Below are 21,931 nucleotides of genomic sequence, written 5' to 3'. Positions count from 1 at the left end.
GTGTGCTGACAGCTAAGAGCCTGGAGCCTGCTTCAGATTCTGTGTCTCCTTCTCTTTCTGCCCATTTCCCACTTGTGTTCTGTCTGTCTCTCTCTCAAAGATAAATAAATGAACATTAAAAAAAAAAAGAAGAAGAAGAAGAGGAAGAAGAAGTGATACCATGTGACCATTGTTCTTCCAAGTGCATAGTCTTCTGGGTGATTCCCATTCTTTCTGTGGTTTGATCATGTTTCCATCTTGCCTGTGGCCTTGCAAGTTACTATAACTTAGGTCTTTTGGCTTTCAACTTGGTGGAGGTTCAGGTGCAACTCTCTTTGGTCATCCTGAATCCAGATTCATCTGATACCATTTGCCTCTACCATGCTACCTAAGTTCAATCCCAGCAAAATCAAAGTCATATATCTTTTTTTTTTTTTTTTAGTGTTTGTTTATTTTTGAGAGAGACAGAGTGTGAGCAGGGGAGGGGTGGACGCTTAACCAACTGAACCACCCAGGCGCCTGAAAGTCATATACCTGACATGCACCAGAAGTTGGTTCTGCGTCTGCCCTGACCCCAAAGATTGGGTCTCTCTCCAAAAAAGGTTGGTGATGGCATCTCCAAGGCAACCAGTGATTGGAAGGTTCTGATTGGAAAGATTACAGTGAAACTAACCATTCAAAGCAGACAGGCCCAGACTAAAGTAGTACCTTCTGCCTCTGCCCTGATTGTCAAAGCCCTCAAGGAGCTGTCAGGAGAAAAGAAGAAACAGAAAAACATTAAACACAGTGGAAATATCACTTTTGATGAGGTTGTCAACATTGCCCAACAGATGCAGCCAGAAATCTTTAGCCAGAAATCTTTAGCCAGAAATCTTTAGCCAGAAATCTTTAGCTAATCTTTAGCCAGAAATCTCTCTGGAACCATTAGATCCTGGGGACTACCCAGTATGTGAGCTACAATGTTGGTGGCCGCTACCCTCGTGACATCATGGATGACATCAATAGTGGTGCGGTAGAGGGGTGCCTGGGTGCCTCAGTCAGTTGGGCATCCAACTTTGGCTCAGGTCGTGATCTCACAGTTGTGGGTTTGAGCCCTGTGTTGGGTTCTCTGCTGAGAGCCTGGAGCCTCTTCAGATTCTGTGTCTCCCTTTCTCTCTGCCCCTCCCCAAATTGTGCTCTGTCTCTCTCTCTCTTTCAAAAATAAACATTAAAAGAAGAAAAAAAAAATTTTTAAGTAGTGGTGCAGTAGAATACCCAGCTAGTTAAGAACTACAAAGGAAAATATTTCAGTAAAGGATTGTTTGACAGCTATAACTTAGGCATTAAATTGTAAATTTAACTGTCACTAGTATCTTCTATATACAATTAATTGGAGAAAGGAAGACGGCAGAAGAAAAGCTAATGACAAAATGTCGTTTAAAAATAGGAAAATAAAAAGGAAGGGAGTAGGATTTTTCTTTAGATACTATAGCTAAGAGTTGTAATCAAGGACAAAGTGGTAAAGGCTACACTCATGATTTCTGTACTTGACAATGGGACCATAGTATTTATAACTTACTTTCTCCACTGACACTTCATGTTCCTCTTTGCCTTTGAGTAGTATTTTATCAAATCAAAGTAGAGTTCTTACATTATTGGCAGGACTCAAATCCCCTACATTTCTAAAAAGTCTGAGCTCAGTGGAATTGTTTGTGTAATATTGTGGTAATCATCCATTATTCCTAACCAATGGTCATGGTAGGACAAGATGTTCTGCCTCAGAGGTTACCAGGATCCAACACCAACTCATTATTAACTCAGCTCTGTCCTCTTTGGCTACAATATCTAGTACTACCCCCATCCATCCTGAGATTGGACCTGCAAATGAGCCTCAAAACAGCACTTGGTTTCTCTACTGGAAGGTTTAACTAAATATCCTTAGTTGTGGTATGAAAAGTAGAGTTAAGATAGACATGACTGGGGCACCTGGATGGCTCAATCAGTTAAGCGTCCAGTTTTTAATTTCGGCTCAGGTCATGATCTCACGGTTTGTAAGATCAAGCAAGCCCTGCATCGGACTCTGTGCTGACAGTGGGGACCCTGCTTGGGATTCTCTCACTCCCTCTCTCTCTGCCCCTCCCCTGCTCATGCTCTCTCTCCCTCTAAAAAAATAAACAAACATTAAAAATATATGTATAATAAAAAAATAAATAAATAAAATTAAAAAAAAAAAAAGATAATAGCCCAGATGAAGAAATATTAGGGCCTAAACTTGTATTAGTTAAAGATAGTGAAATGAAGGATATTCATAAAGCAGTTAGGAAGTAAGACTGAAGGATTAATTAGTCAAGAAGATAAAAGAATCAACTCAGGTAGCTACCCTGGGTGATGATAGGACCATCAAGTGAGAGGAAAAAATATAGGTAAGTTTGGGGATAAAAGTAATAAACCCAATTTGGGACATGTTCAATATCAAGGGCTTTTGAATCATCTAAGAAGAGATGTCAGCAGGTGGCAGCTGAATATACAAACTAAGAGATGAGACCAAGAGAATAAAGATCATGCTGTAGAATATATAAAATGAGAATAGTAAAAGGTTCAAGAATGAACCTGGAACACCAAAATCTAAAAGGCAGACATAAGAAACATAACAGAAATTATTAGAGAAAGATGGCTTCTGGAAACTGGTGGGATAAAAAACATTACCAAATGCAACCGAAGGACTCAGGCCTATTGAGTTTAGCAATATGCAAGTCAATTAGTGACTTCACTGAGAGCAGTATCAGTGGAGTAGTGAGGGCAAAATCTAGATTGTGGAGAATTGAAATGAAAATGGAATGTGAGGTATTGATGTAGGTATTTCCTTTAAGGTATTTGAACAAAAGGAGAAAAGAGATTAGATTGGTATCTAGAGAAATATTGGTGGGGTAGGGACTAGGATGAGAAAGATGGGCATGTTTACAGGCTGAGGAGGAAGAGTCAGAGGGAGAGTGAAAATATCCAGGAGAGAAAATGGGGAAAGGAGTAACTAATGAAGGAAGGTCACAGAGGACTGGGATCATGAGCACAAAGAAAGGTTTGGCTCTTAGCTGAAGGAAGGGAGCCCTGTCCTCTTACATTGTTGAGAATAGGGTGGATATAGATGATTTTGTAGGTAGGGGGCCTGGAAAGTTGAAAAGGGGATTGAGTTTATTGATCTGCAAGTGTCAACTTGAGTCTATTTCATGAATCTTTTATTTGACCCATAGAATTACTGAATCCATATATAATGAACTATTGTAAGATTGATTTTTTTACACTTTACTATGTGTAGTGTAATACATAGAAAATCCAGTCCCTCTTTTTGAAAAATAATATACAGAAATTCACATTTTAAAAATGTAAACATACTGAGTTTGAGGCATCTGTGGATCCTCTTAATGGAGTTGATCATCTAGACTAGTTTTCATTTTGTTGGAATTTCTCCTCAAATGAAAATATCCATTATGTAAAAATTTAATTAATATAAGATGTATCACATAAAGAGAAAGAAGAAGCTCTATATGTGTGGATGATCATATGCTTATAGAAATGGGATTTTTTAGTATAGTTTAATACTACTTTCTAGATAAGAAAGTCAGATTGAATACACTGATGTGACAAATGATCCTTTAGTCTCATGGTTTTACATACTTTCTGTTTAGGTCACGACCTGATCATATTAGTGATCTTGTCTATTTAACATTTTCTCTCAAATGAAACTTCTACTATAGCTTTTTTTTTTTTTTTTTACATTCTGACCTACTTGATAATCTAGTCTCATATTCACTATCACAAAGAGTGAGTCTATATGTTAGTTGTAGCTCAGTGTAGTTTTAAAGGGTTTTCTTAATTATTTTAATACTTGCCCTTTTGCAATGATCTGAGAACCATTTCCACTCTCTAGAAAGAATGCCTCTGTAATAGTGTTAAAGCTTCAGAATCTTAGGGTGAATTGATTGACCAGAGAAGATTTAACAGTGTCTGGCTCACAGGTTTAATTAATGAAAGGTTGAATGCATGCAGTTTTCACTTTTGTAAAAATTTACTACATTAAAAACTCTGTCTCAGGAAAGAAGTAGTACATGTTCTTTTTGGACTGTCTGAAACCATTGAGTCTAGTAACAAATACTTTCAAGTCCCAGGCACTCACCAAAACACTGGAGATAAAGAGACCTTGCTTACTTCCTTTTACATTGGGTATGAATTTTGATTTTTGATGATAACAAGTTTGGATCAGTGCTGGTTTGGGGCAAGGTTCAGATTAATTACATAAAAGAATACATTTTTTAAAAACCCCTATCATATCGTGTTACCCATTTCTCTAGCACAAGTGCTTTAGGCACTGATTAAATCTGGAAATAATCATAGGACTCTCCATTAGAATAGTTCATGTATTTGAAAGACCATCTGGTAATGACAGGGTGTCATTCTTATATGAAAGAACTTGAGGCAAGAATCGGGAATGAAGAACCATCAATTGATCTCACGAAAGTTATCTGAAACGTTTTGGTCAAAGTCAAGTTTACTGAGAGTCATATTTTCACTAAGAAGAAGATTCCCAAAGTTCCAGGGTTGGAATAAAAACAACTCATATGCTGTGTGATTAAGCACAAGCACATTTACTGTTGTTTCTTGAGTTGTACAGATGCATTAGCCTTCACATCCAAGAGTGTGGGAAACAGTTTATATTTTAATTGACTTATATCCACCTTAGTTTTCTCCATAGTACTTTTTTTTTTTTTTAACCCCATGGTGTTCCAGTTCAATGTAAACAACCACAGTAACACATTGTAAAAATATCCCATTTCTACCCTGGAGTCCAGGCATTCACATTTCCTAAATGACTTTGGGAGCCTGCAGAAACCAAATGATGAGACTCCCTAGGGGCGGTGCAGATAAGTTTGCTAGCAGCGTTTGAATAAAGTTCTAGTAGCCTCTTCTGTTGTCTTTGTTCTTTTAAATGGTTCTTACCTACAATTGTTTTTTCATTATTTTATTTGGGGCCAGGAAAATGACCTGGAGAGGACAGAAAGTCCAGTAGCAATCTGACCTATATTCTTAGCTAACTGACTTAACTGGCTTATGTCTTAATTTTTGTCTCTGAAACTAAAAATATAAAGTATGTGATAAATGCATAATTACAATATGATGCCTTTTCTTGGGTATGTACATTCAAGAAATTGGTTATATTTCCAAATTAGGGTGGCTTGTATGCTGAAGTTTTAAGGGGCAGTTTTAAATCTTAATCTCTATGTTTCTTATATAAATGGCACCTTGCATCTTGTGGATGCTGAAATAGACCTCAAGATTTAGGACCATGGTAAAGAAATCTGAAACTTATTATTTCCTTATCGTGAGTTCTTATTGTCTCTGATTAAAAAGACAGTTTCTTTTAAAGTTTCAACTGGAAAAAATGTATATATAATTAGATAGATAGATAGATAGATAGATAGATAGGCAGTATTGCAGAGATAAAAGGAGCTCAGTCTCAAGGAATTAGGCAGACCTGGATTTGAATCCCATCTCTGACATTTTCTAGCCTTATGGCCATCATATGTGTAGTAGTTACAGTAAAAGCACCTACTTCCCAGAGTCATAGTGAGGATTAAATTATTACCTGAATATTTTATCTCTAATTTGAGTAAGCACACAGCCAATAAATTTTTTTAGAGCTGTGTGAGTCATAGTATTTTGTAAAACTGGATGTATCAAAATAAACTATTTTAAAAAGTGACATTTGGGGTGTTAAGCCTGGAGTGAACCCCCTACTATAGAGACCAACATCTTTCAACCCACAGGCTGCCAGTTGGCCCGAACAAATGCGGCAGGAAGGGAAAAACTCCATGGGAAAAACTCCATGGACCAGTTATGTCACTTCTGGGTTTGTTTCCTCATACCTGTATTGAGGATTATAGTGGTTGCTAATTAAGTCCCTGTCTACTTTTGATACTTTGACTTTTTTTTTTTACATGATTAATTCTGCATACTTTTTTTTTTTTTTAGTATACTTGACACACAATGTTACATTAATTTCAGGTATATAGCATAGTGATTTGACAACTCTGTATGTTATACTATGCTCACCACAAGTGTAGCTACCATCTGTCAGCATACAACACTATTACAATATTATTAACTACATTCCCTGTGCTGTGCCATTAATTTCCATAACTTATTCATTTCATAACTGGAAACCTGATACTTTGACTCTAAAGCAAAAGAAAAATTAAAAGAATAACTATAACAAGTGTGGAAGTAACCAAGATGTCCTTCAGTAGATGAATGGATAAATAAACTGGTACATCTAGACAATGGAATATTATTCAGAACTAAAAAGAAATGAACTATCTAGCCATAAAAAAAAAGACATAGAGGAACTTTAAATGCATATAACTTAAATGCATATAACTAAGTGAAAGCAGTGAATTCTGAAAAGGCTGCATACTGCATGATTCTAACTATATGACATTCTGGAAAAGGCAAAATTATAGAAACAGTAAAGAGATCGGTGGTTGCCAGGGGTTATGAAAGAGGGAGAGATGAACAGGCAAAACACAGGGGATTTTTAGGGCAGTGAAACTATTCTGTATGATACTATAATGATGGATACATATTGTTATACATTAATCTAAACCCATAGAATGTACACCACCAAAAGTGAACTCTAATGTAAACTATTAATCTTTGGTAATAATGATGTGCCAATGTAGATTCATCAATTGTGACTAATGTACCAAAGTTCTGGAGGATGTTGATAATGGGGGATGCTGTGTGTATGTAGGTACACAGGAGGTATCTGTACTTACCACTCAGTTTTATTGTAAACCTAAAACTCCCCCCAAAAAAATAAAGTCTATTAAGAAAAAAAAAAAAAACAGGGTGAGAGGAAATAAAAAAAGGTATTCACTGAGTGCCCTCATTGCCACTGCCTGTTGTATACACTTGGCCTTTCCACTCTTTGTGGCCATCCCTCTCCTCTAGCCTCAGTCACTTTTATGTGGATGTTTAAAGCAACTTTTTCTCCTGCAGTCAGTTCCTAGAAACTGTGCCATAAAGGAGACCATCACAGAACAGATCATTGTTGAAAGAATTATATTTCCTTATACAAACAATATTATAATGGAGGATTGCATTCCTGCCCAGAACTTGCCATCAAATAAAAAGGTATGCTCCAAGTTCTCTATAATGAGCTTGAGTATACAATACACATTGATTGGGATCCTGTATACTATGGGTGATTAGTCCATAAAAATACGAGTCTGGAAATAATCATAATTTATAACCATTTTTGGATAGTGTATTCCTTTTAAATCTTCCTTGGATCGTTGTTACCCTTGGGATACAACCTGTCTGTACCAGCTCTATCATGCAGCTACCCTGGTGGCCTGAGGGACAGGGCACTATGACTGGCTTATCAAAGTGTTGGAGTACTTGAGGAGCAGTTCCCTAAAGAAGGTGGCTTCATTTGCTCAGATAACTAAGGAGACTAACTGGGATTATTCCCCTCCCCCTCCAAAAATAAATAAATAAATAAATAAAAGGAAGAAGAGAGAGACAGGGATGGGAAAAGAAAGAATGTTGTATTTCCCAGATCAAGGTTCTGAGACACCTCCCAGGATGTTTTACAAGACTTTCTCTTTCAATACAGAAAAGGAAAGTCTGTGTTTGTTCCATAACAGTACACTTAATATATAAAACTTATTCTTCACAAAAACCATGAACATAGATGCCTTGTACTTTTATATCCCCTTTGTTTCTGGAAGTCTAGGTCAGATGCTCCATAAAGTTTTTATCACCATGTGATCTGTAAAGCATATGTTCCACCAGAAAATCCTTCTAGTCACCAGCCCTCTGGTTTCCATAGAGGTGATGATGGAAACTTACAAATAATTCCAGACTAGCATTATGCTGCAAAGGATGTTTATAAAATGTTAAGTTCTGATGAAGGGGATAATATTTTAAAATCATTCTTGATCTCTGAATAATGCTACATATTAATGGTTATATAGCATTTGGCTTCAAATTTTTTACTACATAAACTTTGATATGCTACCTAGTGTAAGTGTCCTACTGGAAAAAAAGTAGAGACGCTTGTCTTTTTTATAGGCTGAGAAGATCTGTATCTTTCAAATAAATGCTTCTTACCATTATTACCATCTTTTTGGTTATCTCCTGGAAGAAAAAAAAAAAAGGAAGAACACTAGTTTTTCTAATCCAGAATCCAAAATTTGAGTCAAGCCCAATTTCATAGGAATGTTCTGTGTAATGGGGAGTTAACTAAGTCGGAGGTCAGCAAACTATGGCCTGCAGTCTCCAGGTCCAATCTGCCCCACAATATGTTTTTCTAAGACCTATAAGATAAGAATAGTTTTACATTTTTAAGTGTTTGAAGAAAAATCAAAAGAAGAAAAATACATGAAATTCTAATTTCAGTGTCCATAAAGTTTTATTAGCACACAGCTATGTACATTCATTTACATATTGCCTGTGGCTGCTTTCACGCTACAAGAACAGATTTGAGTAGTTACAGGAGGGACTGCGTTCTCCACAAAGCCTAGAATATTTGCTATCTGGCCCTTTAGAGAATAAATTAGCTAGCCCCTGATCTAAATAATTTCACCATCTACCACTCTACCCACATATTTTTTTGCACTTTCTCTCCCCATCCCTTATTCCCCTACTCCTTCCTCTTTTCCTCTTCACATCCAGACATCTTTTTTTTTTTTGAATTTGGCAATTATAATTACAAAGAAACCAAATTGTGAGCCTATAGTAATTGATAAGCAAAAACACGTTTTAATTTCCCTTTGCCTTGTCAAGTCTTTCCTCCCCAGCAGCTTTCCCTTTCCTCTGCAGCCTTTATATAGAATTCCTAAGGCCATGCCATTTTCCCAACATATTTTGTTTTTAAGGTGGAGGTTAGATCTTGATACATTTTTTAACTTCCATGGAAAGTTCCCTGTTAGTATGTGGTCCCATTTTTAACCTATTTGCAGACACCCCCGATTATCTAAAATCACTTTCACATGGGGCTGAGGTTAAGCTTTATTTCTCTTGGCATGTCTCTGCCACAGCAGACACTTCCTCTTTGCCTTGAAAGGACAAAACGATGTTCAGCTGTCTGGGCTTAGGCCCAGTATTTGATTTATACATTATTTAATTTCCTCCTGAAAATTGGAAGCAGGGCTTTCAGGAATGGAAGTCAGTATTTTTCATTTGTTTAAGAACACTTTTAGGTCTAATGTAATCATCGGTAGTAGATGTCAGCATGATTGGGGGTGACTTAAGGTAAAACAAATAAAACATGAATACAAAGGAAAAGTATTTAACAGTGGAGAAGATCTGAAGTTTTGAATAATCATTATTGTATGTGTTGTTAGGTATTTTTGTGCTAGTGCTAGTGTTCATTCAACCAACTTTACTGAGCTACATTTTGGGGCAGCTGCCTTCACCCATTGGAGGAGAGACCTCTAACCATTATGTTATAGTTGAAATTATGGGGTGATTAGAAGTTCGAGGAAGACTTAATATGACCATTCCAGTAATTTTACAGGGGACTTTTGGTTTCTGTCTGAGCTGCTACTGCGTTTATCTCCACAGTTAGGTTCATGCACATGCCAGGATATATCTGCCAAAATGGCTTGAAATTCTTACAGCAGTGAACTCAGGAAATTAAAAATTAACTCTGGAAATACATTTCATGTTCTACATCCACTTTGGGGTAGTGTATTCCTTTTTAAATCTTCCTTAGATCTTTGTTGCTCTTAGGTTACAACCTGTCTCCTTTTTACCACCAAAGTTCTTAAAAGTCTGGCACACCTAGTGCCTCCGCTTCCTCACTCCTCACTCACATCTCAAACCCTGGCAGATGGCTTCTCCATCCCTCCACCACTGCTGAGCTGATGTCACTGACTGTTTCCTCATCTTCAATCCAGTAGCCACTTCTGAGTCCTTTGCTCTCTGGCCTTTCTGCCCATCTGCCAGAATTCATACCCCCTTCCTGAGACCCTCTTCCAGTTTTCATATGGGCTGATTTAGCTTCTTCCATTTCTTCACCTTCTGTGCACACTCCTCTGTTAGTATCAAGCTAAGCGAAAGTATTCCCAGAGTTGTGTTTCTTGGACCTCTTCCCTCCCTATACTCTAAGCTTTTTCCGTCTCATCCTTTCTCAGTGTCTGAGACACTTGAAGAGAACTTAGCGGGCTGCAAGAAGCATAGTTTGAAAATCACCCCAGGCGACTACATCTGAGTCCCTTAGTTCAGCCCACCCTGTGCCGCTGCTGGGCCTTGCAGGAGTGTTCCCTCACACGGAGCACCTTGCCTCCAGTGCCACCACCTTCATCCTCACATTCCTTTAAAGCTCATTCCTGAAGGATTCCTCAGTGTTACTGAGCTCCCAGGAGATATTTTCTCTTCCTCATCTGAACTACGGTGAGACAACCTGATACGGTGGATAGAGCAAAGGTTCTGGAGTCAGGCAGATAATGGATTTAAATCTGGACCCACCACTTGCCTGTCTGTGTAATGTTGGGCAAATTTACCTAGATGCTATAAATGTCAGTTTCTTCATTTATAAATGGTGAAGGGAAGGGGAATGCAACCTACCTCAGGGGCTTGCTGGGTAGTTTAGATCTGTGAAAGTCTAGACCATTTGTGGTGGTGCTGGTGGTAGTACTGGTAACTAACATCATCCTCATCAATATTATTCTTCCATCCCAGCGTTTCATGCCTCTCATGTCAGGGACTTCTCTTTCTAAGTAGGCATTTATAGAATTGTCTCTCCCTTCTGAATTCTAGGCTCCTAGAAGCTGTCTTTATATTCCCTTACTCCCGGGCGCCTGGGTGGCGCAGTCGGTTAAGCGTCCGACTTCAGCCAGGTCACGATCGTGCGGTCCGTGAGTTCGAGCCCCGCGTCAGGCTCTGGGCTGATGGCTCGGAGACTGGAGCCTGTTTCTGATTCTGTGTCTCCCTCTCTCTCTGCCCCTCCCCCGTTCATGCTCTGTCTCTCTCTGTTCCAAAAATAAATAAACGTTGAAAAAAAAATTTATATTCCCTTACTCCCAAGAGCATAGAACAATGACCTGTATGTAGGCTCTCCTATGTGAATTGAGTTCAACAGAATAGCCCTTCTCCTTCCTTAGAAGAAATACTGGCTTCAAAAATTTTTTTAGGATTCAGAGCTGTTTTGTTTGTAGCTCTGTCATCACATTTTAATCAAATATTAGCATACTAAAAAGTCGTTGTTAGATTTGTCATACTGAATCTTGAAACTGGCTTTTGAAATGATTGCATTTTAATTCCTCGGAGACTTAGGACCTATATGTTAAAGCTATCTTAGATAGCCTGAAATAATTCTTATTTTTGAAAATACTACTTTGTATTTTATATGTAAGTGCTATCAGCAGTAAAGTATACTTTAAATAAGAAAATTAAGACATATTTAAATTCCTTATGTTAAAATGTGGCTGTCTTTGATTTTATACTTTCTGATTTATAAATTCAAAGCCAACTGCACATTTTTTTTAGCTTAAGTAACTAGCCATTTTTCTTTTTACACAATGTTTTTTTTCTTATAAAATCCTTATTTTCTATCTCTGAATATATTTCTGGAAAGCAGATTTGATGCTTCTCAGAAGTGGCTCTTTGTTGGTTGTTCAGAGGACCAGGAATGTAGATTAAAGTTCTGCTGGTGGTTTTTGAAGAAGGAAGTAGGGAAAGAGCCATCATGCCATTACTGGTCTGAACTTCTGTGACAGAGCACTGCTGCGATTTGTGGATGTGACAGACCAGACAAGCACTGAGAGGCCTTGGGAAAACAGCACAAATCCACTTGGAGTACTTTTTAAAAGTACCGGCGACCCACAGTCACTGAGGTCTCCCCTGGTCAGGCATTCATCAGTCACAAAGCCTTTTTGGAGCAGTTTTGCAAAGCTCAGTATCAGATGGTATACTCAGAGCTCTGAACAAGCTGTGCTTCACCGGAGTTTAGGATACGTCTGCAGTGAGCTCCAGGAAAGTGTGCTCAGCGTAGTGATGGGGTCAGGAAAGGGAAGCAGTGGCCAAGGGCAGACTGAATTCACCCTCAGAATAATTTCAGGAATTACTTGCAACCACTCAGGAATATAAAATAGCATCCCAGCTGAGAGTTTTGTTTGACATTCCATTTAGCTCTAATCTCTTCTTAATCTCTACTATTTTTATTTGGTTACTAGGTATTTAATGCAGTGCCATATTGTGCAAGGCTGGCCAAGAGCACACTTCAAATCAATAGTAGTCAAAGCTGGCTCTACTGAATCTAGAACATGAGCATACAAGTTTAGTGGTTCTGAAGTTTGTGGGATAGTTGTTTTTTTGGCTTTTGGTAAGCCTTAATATTCTGCCAAAGCAGTATATTTGAAGTAAAGTACAGCACCTACTCTAAGGCATAAATGCTACATTTGGTCAAAAAACAAATTGTTAGAACAGAAGTCCTAACATCATTGAACAGTGTCAAACATCAGACCTTATTCACATCATACATTCTCCTTCTTTCTGTCATTGTCTTCATTCATTCATTCAACACATATTTATTGAGCACCTATTATGTGCCAGGTAAGGTTCTAGCACTAGCATATGTTAGTGAACAAAATAAACAAAAGTCTGTACTCTGTGTGTGCTTCATCTTTGTGAGGGGAAACAAACCATCAAAAAATGCAATATATGGGATGGCAGTAACAGAGAAGGGAGCAAAATAAAGTGGGGAGGAGGCAGCAGAGCAGTTTTAAATAAGGTGGCCAGGGAAAACCTCACTTTTCTGAAAAGGTGACGTTTGAGTAAAGACCTAAGGCAAGTTAGTTATCTGAGGAAAGGGCATTTCAAAAGAGGGAACAAGTGCAAATGATTTGAACAAGACTAAGCTTTTCATGGCTAAGAACAGCCAAGAAGCCAGTGTCACTGTCTGGGTAAAGAGAGTGTGGAGGTATTCCAGTGTCCAATTGAAGAAGGCAGGAGGGCATGATTAGTATCAAATGCTGCTGATGGATCAAACATATTGAGAATTGAGGGCTTATCATCGGATTATGATCTTGACAGAGCAGTTCAGTCAGTAGAGGGTCAAAAGTCTCATTTGAGTGGGTGTAAGTGAGAATTGGGAGGAGAGGAACTGGAGAACAACATATAAAGCCAGCTCTTCCAAGGACTTTTGCTGGTGGCAGATTGAAGCAGGTATGGAGACAAGGGAGGGATTATGCTTTTAAGACGAGTAATTGCAACATATTTTTGTGCAATTATATATGGGGAGCAATTACAGCAGCAAATCTTGACTTAGGAAAGAGAGAATGGAATCTAGTGCATAAATGGAAGGACTGCTCTTGACAATCAAGATAGTTCATCCACTGAAACAGGAAGGAAAAGTAAGGGTGCAAGTACAAGTAAATGGACTAGGGTGGGTTGAGTGGTGGTAACATATTGAAACTTCGTTTCTGACATGTAAAAAAAGTTCATTTGCAGTGTTTGAATAAAATCTACAATATCCCTGTCATATGTTCATTTATTCACTATCTCTAGAGCTATCTCCAAATTTGGCTAGCTTATAAGTTATTCATATATTCCCCCCCCCTTTTACTGAGCAAAAACTTGTCTTCTACAGCACTGATCCTACTAATGCTTTCTAGAGTCTCACAGGGGTGACAGCTCCAGTCCTTCTCCAGGAGTCTTTTGAGTACTAGAGGGTTTCCCTGATTTCTCACTGCTGACCTCATTCATTCTGGCTACCTACCTAATCCTTGGTGTTTCTTTTGGCATGTGATATAAACCCCTCTCACATCTATTCTCTCTCCTGAGAGGAGTCAGGCTTATTTTATCAGTTTCATTTGTTAATCAGGACTCATTTGTCCTGGACTTTAGGGTCTTTTTTATCCTATGCTTGTTTTTTTCCTACATATTCAGTGTTTCTATTTATACCCAACTAGCATGCCAGCAAGGTTTTTATCTGATATGTTTATCCCACAGATAAAGCGTAGCTATTAAAGAATCACCTCCAATCCAGCCTTTATCCACTAGTTAGGCCCTTGTGATAGGATTGTCAGTTCTAAGTTTTCACATGACTCCACGTAAATCAGAAGAATTTGGTCAGATTAAATGGTACGGGGCAAAGAGAAAAGAATATATTACTAATGGATTTAAGCCTGGATGATTTGGAGAATGATGTATCTATCCCTGAAAATGAGTTGGTGAGGCACGCAGTTTTCAGATCAAGGTGATACATCTGGTGTTGAATACCTTGGGTTGTAGGTCCCTAGAGAGAGGCCTGAGCTGAAGATGAATATTTCAAAGATATTTGCATAGGAGTGATAATTGAAGACATGAGATTCATTTTTCAAGAAGTGACAGGTAAAAGACTAGAAACCAAAGGCCAAGAATAATGTATCTATATTGGAAATGTCTATGGCGTGTAAGCATGTGATCTTCTGAGAATTGGAAGCTAGTCCTAGAACATTATCATGTACATGAAAAACTGATGTAGGAGAACCACACTGGTTTGAATCACCAGGATAAAGAAGAGTCCCGATTTTCCTGTTATCACTTCCCTAAGTCCATGATGCTGCCATATCTGAGCTGACCTTAATCCCATTAGTATCCCCATTAGCACTACTGCTGCCTTTACCATTACAGCAGCCTACTAGTCACAGTAGTGGTAACCAGGAGGTAGTGACTGAGTGTGAGCTTCAATAGCCAAGCTTTGGAGAAAAGGCAGGCGGGTTCTGTAGCATGATGCCACTTGGAGATGTGGACAGGTTCAGCGGTGACTAGAGCTGGTAGAGGCTAGAGGTCTTCAAAGGTTGGTTGGAGCTGAGCAAAGCAGAAAATTGGAAGAACTGAGGCAAATAAAGGAGCCAGAAAATATGATTTTTAAGACTCACCTTTTTTAAATGCTCAACATCACTCATCATTAGGGAACTACAGATCAAAACCACAATGAGATACCACCTTACACCTGTCAGAATGGCTAACATTAACAACGCAGGCAACAACAGATGTTGGTGAGGATTCAAAGAAAAAGGATCTCTTTTGCACTGCTGGTGGGAATGGAAACTGGTGCAGCCACTCTGGAAAACAGTATGGAGGTTCCTCAAAAAATTAAAAACAGAACTGCCCTACAACCTAGCAGTTGCACTACTAGGCATTTATCCAAGGGATACAGGTGTGCTGTTTCAGAGGGACATATGGACCCCCATGTTTATAGCAGCACTATCGACAATAGCCAAAGTATGAAAAGAGCCCAAGTGTCTATCAACAGATGAATGGATAAAGAAGATGTGGTACATATACACAATGGAGTATTACTTGGCAATCAAAAAGAATGAAATCTTGCCATTCTCATCAATGTGGATGGAACTAGAGGTTTTATGCTAAGTGAGATTAGTCAGAGAAAGACAAATATCATATGACTTCACACATATGTGGAATGTAAGATACAAAACAGATGAACATAGGGGAAAGGAAGCAAAAATAATATAAAAACAGGGAGGGGGACAAACATAACAGACTCTTAAATACAGAGGACAAACTGAGGGTTGCTGGAGGGGTTGTGGGTGGGGAGATGGCTAAATGGGCAAGGGGCATTAAAGGAAGACACTTGTTGGGATGAGCACAGGGTGTTATACATAGGGAATAAATCACTGGATTCTACTCCTGAAATCATTATTGCACTTGGATGTAAATTTAAAAAAAAAAGACCTTTTTTTAAAATTTTGAATGAGCAATGGTTGAAAAGCAAGATTCTGTAATCATATCCATGCTACAGTGAATAGGAGCATCTTAACCTGGTTCTTCTTTGCTTTTCACTTTTGTCCTACTTGACCATTTTAGACTTTGACCAACATATAAATAAGTTTTAAAAAGGAACAAAAGACTGGAAACAACTCAAATGTACATTACTTGGGACCTGGTTGAATAAACTATGCAGTTGTAAACAATAAGAAGTGGTTTCTAGGATAAATTGTTAAGTAAAAAAAGGCAAGGCAGAGAAAAGTGTGAATAGTATGCTAACATTTAAAGAAGAGGATGGCAAGAGGACGTAGGAAAGCTTCAGTTTTTAAATATATCCCAGCCAATAAATGGAGAAGGAATAACACATAAGAGCACCATTTCACAATATTTAATGAAGTAAAGGACTTAGACAATCACACGTAACTATGAAACCATAGAAAACTACTAAACCTTATGTACCCCAACATCATGTATGAAGGATTTGTTCCCAAAACATCAAGCCACTCAAGCCTCTAGATCTTATTATGAGTTTACAGGAAATACAGGAGACAGAGGAACATGTTAAATCACACCACAGAGATGCTGTCAAGAAAATAAATAACTGTGTAGGACATATAATCCTGTTTCATCAACATAAATTGTAAGGAGAAGACGTAGAGGATTTTTTAGAAATGAGATACATCAACTAAATACAATACGTAGGTCTTATTTTGATCCCAGTTCAAACAAGAGAGCTATAGAATGTGTTTATGAATAAATGGCAGTATTGTAATACTGACTAAATATTGATAATACTAAGGAATTATTGCTACTTTAATGTGGAATAATAATGTGGGTTTTTTAAGGAAAAATCATTCTTTTAGATACATGCTGAAATATTTGTGGATTAAATACTAAATATATTAAATATGTTGTGATTCTGGGATTTGCTTTAAAAACTTTAGTGCAGTGGTGAAGTGTAGGCAAAATAAGGTTGGCCATGAGTTGCTTGTTGTTAAAGCTAAGCAACAGATTAATGAGAGGTCACTGTTCGTTATTGTCTCTACTATTGTGTATATTTGCATTTTCTCTAGTTTAAAAAAAAGTAAAGGGACGGAGATACTATTATCTCCCTAAATGTTTACTAAGGATTTTAGTCTCCTCTATCTCCCCCTTCTCCTCTCTTCTCAGGGGCAAGAATTGGGCAGGTTTACAAAGTATGGTGGTGCTGTCATGAAAGACACTTCTAGTCATCTTTCAGCCACTCAGCTGATATAATGAAGTCAGAGCACTGCAGGCTTCAAATGCTGTCCATTTCATTCCCCTGTTCCTTAAGCCTTGTCAACACACATTTCCAGTTACATGCATTTCCAGTTACAATTGAATTTAGGGACTGTCTCCAAATAAAATTTCCATAACTTCCAAACTAAACAGCTCCAGACTTGAACCTTGTATGTATTAGCTATTTATGGCCCTTCCCCCGTAAAAAGTTGAGTTTTTGTTTGCTTTCTTTTCTGATTTTCGTTGTGACTTCTCCAACTGATAAGAAAGAGAATGGATTTAACACAAAGATAACTTTAACCATAACCTATTCTGGAATCATCATTCAAAAGAATAGCTTTACTTTTTTCCTATAGCTTCCATAATCATTTCCAAAGAAATTGACTGGTGGCCCCTAAGGCTTTTCAACTTTATCATATTTTGGATATCTGTGGCCTGGAAATCAGCTGTACAGCTCAGAATGTTACCTGAACCCCTGATGAGCAGCATGGTCTAAGAAAACAGCAGCTAGAAACAACTGGAGCCCCCTGCAGCATGCTGAGCACTGTTTTTTTGGAAGCATGGCCAGCTAGAAGCAAGGGAGGCCATTGCACCACTGGGCACAAGTTCCAGAGTGGCATCTTCTCACAGAACATTTAGAGGTAATATGTTGCCAAGAGAACATTTGAGAGCATTGTATAAGCAACACAAGTTTACTTGCACATAGAGAAAGAGAAAAGCCACTTTTTACATCCTCCCTTTCATTCCTTCCACCCGCCAACATACGCCTGCCTTAAATCACCTGTACTTCCAGCCCTTCCATGGATCTTCACCTCCTACCTCCAAAAACATTACAGAATTGCCATGTCATCACAGTGTGACCACAGATACACACACACACACACACACACACACACACACACACACACACAGTTGATTTGGTACAGGGGAATGACCTACCTCAATATGGCCCCATCATCATACCCTTCTCCCCAGCCACAGTGATTGGACCTCAGTATTCAGACACTTTCCACAGGAGTTTTCATCACTGAAACTGAGAAAATGAGGACTTGGTAGTGGCTGAAGCTGTAAGATATAAAACATAAAAACCGTATTGCCATGTTTTCTACTATGTGGGGAAAACCACTCTGTAGTTAAAGAGGAATAAAACCAAATAAAGTACAGAGAGAAGCAGAGAATCCTGATAGCATTCCAGTCCCTGGTTCCAGATGGTCTGCTGTGCCCAGCCTCACTCTTGTCCTTAGGTTCTGTTAGATTCAATAATATCCTTATAATAAATTCCTCCTTTTGATTCTAATTAGGTTTCTGTCCCTAGCAGTTGAGCCCTAATATACAGCAGATGTCACAGCTGATTGCACCTATTTCCAGACACAAGAGAAGCTGAGGCAGAATTCAGTCCACCTTGCTCAGAGGCATTCACAAATGTAGTGTGAAAACTACTTATGAGTCTCCTTTGATTAAAGTTAGCCTGGTTGCATTTGTTACGGCAATTAAAGAATACATAGCCTTAAAAGTCTTTTCAGTACTTGGGTTTCTTCTTAAAGTAAATAAATCAAAAGTGTTCATTAAAAGATTGATATAAAAATTTAATAATTCTGAGGTTAACCTAAAAACTTAGCCTAATCTTCCATGGGAACATTTGTGTATGTGTGTGTGGGTTTTAAATTCCACAAATATTACTAAAATGAGCAGCCGGCAGAAAGATGTTTTAAAATATTCTGTTTCAGCATGTAAAATCTCGTTTTATTACAGAATTCTTTTGTTAAAGGCACAGACAGCTATGCTGGGTTACTGCCAGAGTGATGGGATTTTAACAGTTCAGTTAATTTTAAAAGATTTGCAAATGCTGGGTTTCAGAACTACATGGTAAAATGTACTGTGCACTTTAAAAACTGCTTAAACTCATGCCACATCTTGTGAACTTACATTGCATCTGCAAATGAGTGTGCACGTGTATGCACGTGTGTGTGTAAACACAATTGTCTACCTTCATATGTATGTATGTATATGTTTATTTCAAAGAGTACAGAGCTGGGGGGAGAGAGCAAGATGGAACTGTAAAATAATTCAGAATTTCCCTTGGCTTTCCCATTCTTTAGTGTAACTATGGAATGAGTACAAACGATATCTTGAACACACTGTTGCAAAGGTGATATGGATTTATTTCCAGTTAGATACCAGCATGCTAAAATGGAGGTGCTTGTTCCCAGGGCATACCCTATCTAAAATCTAGTGATTAGATCTACAAATGAAAAAGTACACCCATAAGAGGAAAGTCTTGACACTTGCTTCAATTTTCTCCATTTTATAACATTATAGAGTGCTTTTATGTGTATGTATTTTACCATTTATAATAGAAAATACATTAAGATTGGAAAATAGCTTCCACTGTATCATAATCCCCTTGTGTTCAGTTGACTCATCTCTGTGAAAAAGAAAAATTCTTTTCATGAGAAATGTCTGTCAGTCTCTTTCCAATGATATATTTTTTTGATGGTTAGGAATCTGAGCAGTTTGCCTAGTATAAAACAATTAGGTAAAAGTATGGATACAGTCTTGAAATATATTAAATATACATACTCAAATTCACTCAATTTTATGTCTTTAGATTTTAAGAACTTAATGAATAATTTGTGCTTTAAAAATTCACCATTAGCTCTTTAATGTACTAACTGCCACATTTCTGATAACCAAGCCAATCCCACTAAGTGATAATTTAAGGCATCTTTTAAATTTTTAATGATTTTTTTATTATCAATAAGTAGTTTCATCTACCTTGCTTTCCCACAACACCTTCTACATCTGTTGATTGCTCTAATGGCCTTTCTCATAGTTTTTAGTTTAGTCTTTACAACTGGACATTTTTAAGTCTTTATTTAGGAAACTTTCTGGCTTTTTCATTGCTGAACTTGACATAAACCTTGTTCTCTCATAAGCAGTTTTGCAAAGGAGTTTGGGTAACATTAGTTAAGAAGGAATGGTTAGGTTCCATAATCCATTAAGTAATGGACTTAAGGTCAGAAGAGAAACATGTAAGTGTTTTAGTTAGTCTTCATAAACCGAATTATCTTTATTCCCCACCTTGACTTGGACTATGAGTAACTAATGAAAATGATTGTCCTGTGTGGCTTTTACAGGTACTTGTAACTTCTTCTAAGTTGTATCACATACATAATGATTTTAGTATCAAAACGTAAGAGCTGTATCTCATGTGTCTTTCAAATCAATAAACACAAAGATTTTCCTTTTTTTCCCTTTTTAATGGAAATGCAGTATAAGACAATAAGCCGTATAATTTTGCAGATAAGAAAACAACCCCATCAGTTTCTAAATACCCAGTGTGTACTGTTATTACCAAACATCAAAGTCTACATTAGGTATTTAAGTCTGAAAATTCACTTATGGGCTAACGAAAATTGCATATAGTTAATATATGTCACTTGTAAATCCTAATCTTATCTTGGATACTTAGGTTTTTAATTCCTTAACTAGTGTGCTTAAATTTTCAGTCTTTGTGTATTACCTTAGCTTTTTTTTTTAATAAATGAAATACGATATTAGTCTTTAGGTTCCTCTTCATGTCAATAAAGACCTAAGTAACTTATACCTGGTGGCAGCTGTTGAATGTTTATAAGGTACAAGAGGAAGGTCTAAGAAAGCAAAAACTACTTTCCTGTTACAGTGATTAACTCCACATTGTAACTCCTGTACTCCTCAACTGTGATAATTCTAGCCAAATTACATTCTTATAATAATAAGATAGATATTATGAAGCATTCATAGGATTTTAAAAGATTTGAAATATAGTAACTGTAGCACAGTGGTTCTTAACACTTTTTGGATAATGGTTTCTTTTTTAGAATATGATGAACACTTTGAACCATCTTTCTAGAAAAAAAAGAAAAAATATATATGTATATGTAAGTTTTTAAGGGTTTCAATATATTCTTAGGTCCATTTGGATATCCATAGACCCTAGGTTAAAAATCTTTATTATATGGCCAATAAGCACACAAAACTGGTAAAGTTTTTACATATAATATGATGTGCATAAAGTATAAGATAAGTAATTATAAGTAATCTTTTCACTCCCTGTCATGTGCTGATGGTATACTTAGTGTTTGCTCACCAGGACCTATCTTCAGAAGCCCCCTAGCTAGCTACAAATTGTCAAGTCATTTTTTTTCTGTTTAACACAGATAGCCATTAAACAGCATGCCATACTCTATAAAATGATTTTAGAGATGCCATGCAAGGCTGCTGATCGGCTGGACCAGCATGCAGCTGCCCAGAAAATGGAAAAAGGAGAAAGGAGCTCACTATAGATTAAGACTGAGCATTAGGGTGGGTGAAATGGGTGAAGGTGGCCAAAAGGTACAAACTTCCAGTTATGAAATAAGTCTTGGAGATGTAACGTACAGCATAGTGACTATAGTTAATAATCGTGTGTTGAGGGGCGCCTGGGTGGCGCAGTCGGTTAAGCGTCCGACTTCAGCCAGGTCACAATCTCGCGGTCCGGGAGTTCGAGCCCCGCGTCAGGCTCTGGGCTGATGGCTCGGAGCCTGGAGCCTGTTTCCGATTCTGTGTCTCCCTCTCTCTCTGCCCCTCCCCCGTTCATGCTCTGTCTCTCTGTCCCAAAAATAAATAAAAAACGTTGAAAAAAATTTTTTAAAAAAAATAATAATAATCGTGTGTTGTGTATTTGAAAATCACTAAGAGAGTAGATCTTAAAAGTTCTCATCACACACACAAAAAAGTGTGTAACTATGTGGTGATGATAGATGTTACACTGTGGTGATCATTTCAAAATACATATATATACTGAATCATGTTGTATATGTGAAAGTAATATAATGTCCTATTCCATCATTGCTCAAAAAAAAAAAAAAATGACTGGCTGTAAAGGGGGAAAAGGATCTAACTCCCAAATACTCTACTCTGT

At 37.6% G+C, this 21,931-nt stretch overlaps 1 protein-coding gene across 3 annotated transcripts in view; it reads left to right on the top strand.

Annotated features, from left to right (window-relative positions):
- Nucleotides 1–21,931, top strand: part of AFG2A (AAA ATPase AFG2A) — a 362,532-nt gene that overhangs the window by 329,890 nt on the left and 10,711 nt on the right. For 2 of the 3 annotated variants that reach the window (XM_040474509.1, XM_040474525.1), the window contains exon 16: nucleotides 7,009–7,143. The exons of the other annotated variant lie outside the window; for it this stretch is intronic. In XM_040474509.1, coding sequence (XP_040330443.1) covers nucleotides 7,009–7,143 — 135 coding nt within the window. The remainder of the gene's footprint in view (nucleotides 1–7,008; nucleotides 7,144–21,931) is intronic. 3 annotated transcript variants of the gene reach the window in all.

This window comes from Herpailurus yagouaroundi, unplaced genomic scaffold (genome assembly GCF_014898765.1).
Source record: "Herpailurus yagouaroundi ecotype Mexico unplaced genomic scaffold, PumYag 28, whole genome shotgun sequence".
NCBI classification, from domain to species: domain Eukaryota; kingdom Metazoa; phylum Chordata; class Mammalia; order Carnivora; family Felidae; genus Herpailurus; species Herpailurus yagouaroundi.
The sequence above is the reverse complement of the archived record's forward strand: the minus strand, read 5'-3'. Positions and strand labels throughout refer to the sequence as shown.